An 8,471-nucleotide genomic window follows, 5' to 3' on the forward strand; every position below is an offset into this window, starting at 1 on the left:
GGCTCTCTCTGATGCCACCCGGTACTCCCAGCACCCACCCCCGCATGCCTCCTTATCCGCTCCTCCCTCCCCCCACGCGCCATCCCTCTCTCTCCCCTTCCTCTCCTACCGCCGCACCCTCATCTGAACCCCTTCTTCTCCCGCCCCCGCCCCCTCCCTCTCCCACCACCGGCCTTCTCCCTCCCTCCCTCCCTCCTCTCCTACCAGCCCTCCCTCCCTCTCTCTCGGCCCCTAGCTACCACCTTCCGCCCCTTTGCTGCCCCTCCCCTTCTCCCTTCGCTTGCCCGTCTCACTGCCAGTGGAGAGCAGTGGTGGGACAAGGTGCGGCGGTAGCAATGGAGGGTGCGGATGGCGGGCTCGGGCTGTGGGCTGCAACTGCGATGGCGGGTGCGGGCTCGGCCTTGGCGGGTGGCGGCTCTGGTGGCATGGCCTCAGCTTCCTCTCCCCCGTACGCCTCTCTCTCTCTCTCTCTCCCTCCCTCCCTCCCTCCCCATGGTGGGGGTGCGGCCGGGGCTTCGGCGGGGTGCGGTCGGCCGGATCCAACGGGGCCACGGATGTCGACGGCCGGCGAAGCGGTGGCGGCCAGATCCCGGCGAGGTGCGACCGGCGGGTCGCGGGGAGGGGCAGCCAGCGCTGACGAGGTGCGGTGGCGGGGCAGCCGGACGCGGTCGGCTGGATGCGGGGCCAGGCAGCCGGTCAGATTTCTATTTTTTGTAATACCCTTTAGTACCGGTTATTTGATCCGGTACTAAAGGAGCCCCCTTTAGTACCGAAGTAGTAATACCGGTTGCACAACCGATACTAAAGTGGGGTTAGGAACCGGTATTGAAAACGTTTTCCCTAGCAGTGGGGATTCATGGGGGTGAGTGTTGTGTGCTACAACAATTGCTATCAGCTAGTATGAACTGTGAAGAGGGCTCTTGGAATGCGAAGAATGAGAAGCACAAAGGCGGGTATTAGAGCCCGTGGCGAATCTTTTTGTCCTCGTTTTAATTAATTAGAAAACCAACTTTGATATAAAGTCAAATAGTGATGACTTAATAGTAAGGTCAAAGATATCAAGTCTTGCATAATCATATCTTAATATATATACTTTATAATATTGGACTCAGAATAACAAGAGTGAGATATCAACAGACTATTCGACCTGTACATGAGCACACAGATTCAAAGTCTTGCATTAAAAAATGACCCACGGGTTTGACGAAGGAGAGCCTTCCCTTATGCACACACCACTTGCATCGTCTATTTTCTTAACAAAACCAGCAGCCTCTATCTCCGGCCCATATGTATTTACGTCTGTGGATCTTGATCATTTGAAGGCATCAATTGTTGCAGGCCTCAAAGAGATGCACATTGTCAAGCTGGCTATGGAAAAACAGCAGCATCAGTCGCATAGCGTATGTAACCTAGTTTTGTGCCTAGTGTCATTCAACACACTAATAAGGTGCAAGGGCTGTAAATGCACACACTAGTCGCATGGGCATGTGTGGCCATGCATGGCCATATTACCATTGCCGGCAAGCCGGTATTGTCAAGCACACAAGATAACATGATAGCGGTGCTTGGTTTGGCTGCTATTAGTTGACTTTATCTTTAGGAAGTTTTATAACACCAGTGCTTTGATATCCAAAAATATCACATAAGATCTATTTCTCAATCCCAAATTGATTTTCTTAGTGTTTTCCCTCACATAAATGATTATGAACTATTTGAATCATATTTACGTATCTTTTCTCATGATTTGCATGGCATTCAATATATATGGTTTTGTATGATATACATGGCATACATATTTAGGATTCTTAAGGTACTTCCAAATCAATACGCATTGGGCTCATCACTCCATCCACATGCTGAGATTAAAAAAGTGAGACCTCTTACCTCATAGGGGTAATAGGTCATCAAAGTCATTAACTAAATGAAGGTAATAATTTTGGAATCAAAACTACTATTGGCTAAATTTAGTTGGTTTTTGAAATCAAAACTACTAGGTCAGCTGAACCGAGTTGGCTGTGTTTGATTTTCAGGATCGTTTATTTACCCCCTCCCATCCCTCCCCTCTCGGCAACCACTAGGGACCCATCACTTCAATTGCAAACTTAGGTTTATTGGTATAAGTCTGAATTCTATGTCTTTAACTTTGTTGGAGAAATAGCTTCAAAATCATGACTAGATTGTTGTGAGAATGTGATATAGTTAAACTCGAGTTAGTCTACTTGTAATCTTATTTGTGAGGTTATCTTGGAGCTTTATTTTAAAAAGTGAATCATGAACAAGTTCCTAAATGGTTTAGAACCTACTACGACAACCAATTATTTCCATGTTCAAACTTCCACATAGCTACGTATAGTTCGGTTGAGCTTTGTCAAGCAAGAGTAAGAGTACTAATGAAATATTTGCCCTTTAAAGGACAATCATTCATCCTCACGTTTACCTTTGATGATGACTTGTGCTATCAAGTTCGCTAGTGGATTCTTGGCGAGTGCCCCTACTTGGCGCGCCAGCTGTCGGTGTTTAGACCTGGCAACCTACCGAGGGGGATGCCCAAGATAGTATTTTGGTTGGTGGGGCTCGTCGAGGTTAGGAACTCGAAGGTAAATGCAGACACACGATTTAGACAGGTTCGGGCCGCTAGATTGCGTAATACCCTACGTTCTGTGTGTTGGTTGTATTGGATTGCTTTGGAGGAGGTCCATGCCTCACCTTATATACACAGGGGCAAGGTTACAAGTCGGTTGGTTACAAAAATACTTACTAGTCGAATACAACTAGAGAAGTCCTACTCTTATTACAACGAGTATTTTCCTAATCCTCGACTAGTTTCTGTCTTTCCATGTAGACTACACCATCTTGCGCCATGGTCTCCATGTCAGATACGGCTCGGTGTCCAGACCCATATTTGGAACTATCCAAACTTTCTGGTGAGTCCATAGATGTATGTATGACAGTGCCGACTTAATCTCTCGGAGACACTCATTTGAGTAGGGTTGTGTGTTTGTGTATTCATTAGGTTGAGTCCAAATTTTCTGGTAGGTACATAGATGTATGTACGATATTGCCAGCTTAATCTCTCGGAGTGTGATAATATATTTTGCAAAAGAAAATCTTATAACAAAATAGCGGTAAAAGTCAACATTTGAGTGCATGCTACTCTTTCTCCGTTTAGAAATAATAATAATAGTCATGACCTGCCGGTTTCAATGAAAACCTTTCGTCGGATGAAATGGCATGATCGTCCACCATACATGGGTCCGCCCGTGACCGTGAGCGTCACAAGTCTTCGATTTCGCTCTTTTCGTAAGCACGAAGCGTACACGCCGCCGACAGGAATTAGGAAATTAGTTCTAGTCGTGATCAATCAATTTAAAGCAGCACCAAACATGACTTCACACAAGTTCCCCTTTTTTTACACAGAAAGGATCACTATCCAAGCAACAGCATGTAAGAGAAGATGAACGTGACAGAAATTTCGATATTTGACATCGAATTCGCACGCGTCACTAATTTTAACTCTCAATCCGCATGCCTTTCAAAACACGACACCGAGCGAGTGCGAATTCTTTGGATTTGAGGATTTCCTTATTTCACTTCTTTTCTTTTTTTTCCTTTTCACTTTTAGGCCCAGTTTGCCCTTCGCAGGAACGGAGCGGCGTAACGGACTCGCCGGCGGTGGCGGAACTCCTCACCACCATGGAGAGCAGCTCTCCTCCTTGAGCTCGCACTGGAGCGATGTCTGGTACCTAGGGGAGGCCAACTGCGGGTGCTGCGTAAGCGCGTCCTCGACGCATTGGTGGACAGCGCCGGCGAGCAAAAGTCAACGCCGATGGTGGATTTGGACTCGAGTCTGCAGTGCTGCGGTTCCTCGAGGCTCGGCTGGTAGTCGTCTGCTCGTCATGCCCTGCTGTGATTGCTTGTCGTCACGCTCTGCTGAAGCTATAGGTGCTCGCCGGCGGGACCTTCAGCGGCTGCTTGTCCACCACCAGATTGGCCAATCAGGCAACGGCGTCACTCGAGGTAGCTGTAGAGTTTTAACCGGCGGCGGAGCCTGCTCCAAGCGGCTGCGGCGGCGTTGAAGCTGTCGGGTACGGCAGCGCCGCGTGAGCGCATCTGGGCGCGTGGTATTCCGCGACCTGGATTGCTGCTCGAGCAGCCGGCGTCGGAGTAGAACTGAAGAACCGATGGGACTTGATTCGGTCCGTGCAAAAGGATAAGACAGGGGCAAATCTGTCCACTCACTAGGTCTAGAAAATGAAAAGATAAGATAAGATGAATGAAATAGAGAAAAGGAGTGGAAATCCCCCGCATCAAAAGAATTCGCACGTTGTCAAATATCAAAATTTCTCGCAAGAATGTCCTGTGCTGTGTGTGTAGGTCTCCGCGTGTCCGAAATTCCGAATAGAGCTTTTTTGGGCCAGATTTTCTTTTTTTTTTCTTGGATTGGATATAATTCAACGTGGGAAAGGAGTGTGGGCTGAGTGGCTGAGGTATAGAGCCCAAGAGGCCAAGACTCCATTTTGCTACACAGGCCTCGATTGCCTGAGCATTTTTGGCCCGGCCCGCGGAACCGTGCGCAGGACTGCAGGAGCCAGGAGGTGACGCTCCGTTTTCGATCGTCCTCCGGCTACCGCGCTGTCGTCAGCCCACGTACTCGTACCGCCGGCCATCCGGCAGCTCCCACGGTCCCACCGCGGCCGTGCGTTTAGCTAGCTCCGAGCTAGCCCGCCGCACTTCCCGAGGCGTTAAGGCCGGCACATGCATCCCACATGGATCCGAAGACACACACGACAGAAACATATACGCGCGCATCCACGGCGCCGCACGCCCGCCGGCCGTCCGCCCGGCCCGTGTGGCCCGCCGCCGTCGACCTGCACGCCTGCATGCGCGCGCGCAGGTACTGCGGCGGCATATGCTGCCGGCCGTACGTGCACCGCCGCGTGCACGCACGCAATGCAACGCAAGCACGGGCAGCACGGCCGGTGTACCGCAGGCCAATGGGGCGAGGGACCGGACGTACGGTACCTAGCGCATAGCTTGAGACGGTACGTCGTCGGTACACGCTGAATATGCCGGACCTGCAGGCAGGCAGGCAGGCATGCATGTCATCGGGCTCGTCGGTCGTGTCGTGCATGCACGCACGGCAGCGCTGTCGTCGTCGTTGCCTCCTGGTACTTGTAGCAGTGGTGGTGTACGTGGTGCTACTGCTGCTGACGACGTACTACCAAGCTGGCCTAATGATCTCCGAACTGTCAAAAATGGTGAAGGTGTCAGACTGTCACTCGTAATCGTAACACGTAAGCACGCAGCAGGTTCGTATCTCTCTGTGTGCACGATGGGCACATTGGCATTTGGTTTCACTCCACCAAATTATTAAACCGCCCATCGTGCTGGCATCAATCGGTTGACAACTTCAAAATTGGCAAAGCCGATCGGCGCCAAACAGATTTGTTAACGTCGGTCGCGTGCATTCTTGGCGTGCACATCTCTATCTTTTCTTAAAAAAAAAGAGAGGATTTTCGAGCATATTTTCGGACTTTGTGAAAATTGACCATTTTTTTTCCTATGCATCTCCATTCTCGATGACTGGCCGTTGATTTCTTTTCATACCTTGAGAAAAAAAAATAGGGAAACACACATGGATTTTGTTTTGGTGCGTACAGCTTCCGCATCCATCTTTTCCAAAGAAAAAGAATACAAATGCTGCCAATGCAAAATCAGTGACATGATCTCCCAGTAGATTGGTGAAAATAGAAGCTGAGATTGCAAAACTAGTAATTAATAAGAAGCTATTGCTTCCTGAAGGCTAAGGATCAATGTTAAACTTTTTTGGCAGATAATTTTATCCCCACTTGTGTTGATACAGTGGGCAAAAAAACTTGCTTTTAATGAAAGTTCGTTGACTGAAATTCAGGGGAAAACAATTAAATTTGGTCAAAATATGTTTAGAAGGTACAGGACGTAGCCGCTATGACTGAATAACAGTGTGCCCGGGACAGCTTTATTCCACCTCCCAGAACATAAAAACAAGCCAAAAAAAAACAACAAGAAGAAGAAACGCATAGTATAGGATACCAATCCAAATTATCAAAGTCAACTGCATGCTTGCTTACCTTAAACTAAAGAAAGGAGTGCGTTAAGCCGCGACCCGTCGCGCAGTCCACCAATCTCACGATCTTAATTGTTACATACTGCTCCGTGCATGCGGTTTATTTATTACATATTGCTACATGCATGCAGTTGAAAACTGAAACAAGTAGACTATACGAGTGGAGTCATTATAAAATAAAACGAGCAAAGCACGAGTTGGCAGAGTTGTCCTAGATCATCGCTGATATCAGCGTGGGAAAATCGTTGTATTTTCTTTTAATGAGCATAATTCTTCCATCGAGTGTCCATTTTCATATCCGTTTAAAGCATCGCGTTTCTTGCTATGAGATCTATAAAACTAGACCCATATTAAATATATTTTAAAGTCGTTTTATGCAAGTGTCAACTTGTGTTGTATACATAGCAGCAACTTATATACAAACTATTTAGAAATATAGCAACTTATATGTATATTATACATAGTAGTAACTTGTATTGTATATCTGGTAGAACTGAATTGTTGTCCACTTGTTAGTATCGATTTATATAGCGAACATGTGATAACTTATATATTATATTAATTATAACTCACACGGAGTCAATGTAACAGCTTCTTTGGAGCTAATGTATCCATATATACAGAGACAAATTAGACAAATACTTCAAATACGTAATTATATTGGGTGAAAAAATATAGCAATTTATGTACATTATGATAGATTTATACATAAGTTGCTACACACTTCATGCATAACTAACTATTATGTATTCAACATAAGTTACTAGAATATAAAAAATATATTAAAATATATCTATCATGGATCTAGTTTTGTAGACGTCATCAAAATAAATGCAGCGATGCAAATAGAATCGAAAACAGACATTTGAGAAGAAAGTTATCACATTTTAGAAGAGGAAAGGAAAATGAAAAGTACTTAGCCGCCGCAGTACAAAAGGCCGCAGCAGGCCGCGCGTTCCGCGCGAGCGCGACCCAGCGCGCTAGGTTTTTCCTAAAGAAAAGTACAGATAATTCGACAGTGCTAATCAAAGTCTGTCGCAATTTATAGCTGAAGAAACATACGTAAAACCTCTCTCGAAACAAACAAAAAAGGACAAGGAGAAGAATAAAATGGAAATAAAGGAAAATAAAAGAAAATGGGAAGCAACCTAAACAAGCAGAACGACTCGAAGGAGAATTACAAACAGAGGTCCAAGCTTAAGACGCCATCCTTGTGTCCCAACTCAGGTCTCCCAATCATCTCCGGCGACTGACCGGACAAACACGATGACGGCAACGCCGGCAGTGACGTCACCGCGCTCATCGCCACCTTGTCGTCCTTGCCAACCATCTCCGCGTACCCCACGGGGTCTGGCCCCTCAAGCCGGGCGGCCGCGCCGCCAAAAGCGCCACTCCCAGCTGGCGGCGGCCTCCACATCCCCGGCGGCACGGCCATGCCGCCGTACACGGTCGGCCGCGGCGGCACGGACCCCACGCCGCCACCATACATTCCCGGCACGGCGCCTGCCCACACGGCCGGGTAGTGCGCCGGCGGCAGCGCGGTGTGGCCGCCAGCGGCGCCGTAGCCGAAGAGGGCGCCGTAGAGGTGCGCCCCCGGCAGGTAGGCGGCGCCGCAGTGCGCGGCGAAGGTGGCCTCGAGGTGCGCCCTCCGCGCGTGCTGCCGCTCCCGCTTGTGCGCGTTCTGGTGCCCGCCCAGGGCCTGCGACGTCGGGAAGTTGCGGCAGCAGTAGTGGCACTCGAACTTCCTCTCCCCCGCCGCCGCCTCGCCGGCGACGACGCCGCCGCCGTCCCCGGCCGCGTCGCCTTCCTGCTGCTTGCGCAGCAGCAGCAGCTGGGCCGCGGCCGCCTGCTGCTCGTTGGAGAAGTCGCGGCCGAAGAGGCGGATGGTGGCGTCCCTGCTGCTCGTCGCCGGCGCGCGGATGAACGGTAGCTGCGCGAACGAGTCGACGCCGCCGTGCACGTCGTGAGGCGCGGCCATGACGACGGCGGCGGTGCAGTGCTCCGATCCTGTCGCCCGCGCGAAGTGAGGCGGTGAGCAACGGTGTGTGTGCAGGAATTGAAGCTGGGGGTTAGTGCCGGTGTGGTTTTAAGGCCGAGAGACGAGAGGGGCGACCGGGCATTTGTATTGGCAGCATTGCAATGAGAGGAGGGGGACCGAAGTACAGTACGTGACAGCAGCCGGGTCGTTGATTAAAAGCTAACCATCTAGTCAGCCGGATACTACACCAAGGCAGCCGCGTACCGCACTGGCACTGCCGACCTGTGCATGCATATGCCCGTGCCGTGGTGTTAGTGTCAGTCCTATCGGCTGTCACTGCGACTCGGTAGTCGGGGTCCGCTAATGACTTTTTTATTTTTTTAAAAA

At 49.5% G+C, this 8,471-nt stretch overlaps 1 protein-coding gene across 1 annotated transcript; it reads right to left on the reverse strand.

The window, feature by feature from the left end:
- Nucleotides 1–6,952: 6,952 nt before the first annotated feature.
- On the reverse strand, nt 6,953–8,178 carry LOC101753924 (zinc finger protein 8). The gene has a single exon (XM_004964873.2). It carries the CDS (start codon nt 8,082–8,084, stop codon nt 7,284–7,286), a length of 801 nt encoding a protein of 266 aa, XP_004964930.1. The 5' UTR covers nt 8,085–8,178; the 3' UTR covers nt 6,953–7,283.
- Nucleotides 8,179–8,471: the final 293 nt, after the last annotated feature.

Source organism: Setaria italica, chromosome IV (genome assembly GCF_000263155.2).
Source record: "Setaria italica strain Yugu1 chromosome IV, Setaria_italica_v2.0, whole genome shotgun sequence".
Lineage (NCBI taxonomy): Eukaryota > Viridiplantae > Streptophyta > Magnoliopsida > Poales > Poaceae > Setaria > Setaria italica.

Coding starts and splice junctions, on each gene's coding strand:
- LOC101753924 (XM_004964873.2), bottom strand. CDS start 8,084: ATGGCCGCGCCTCACGACGTGCACGGCGGCGTCGACTCGTTCGCGCAG.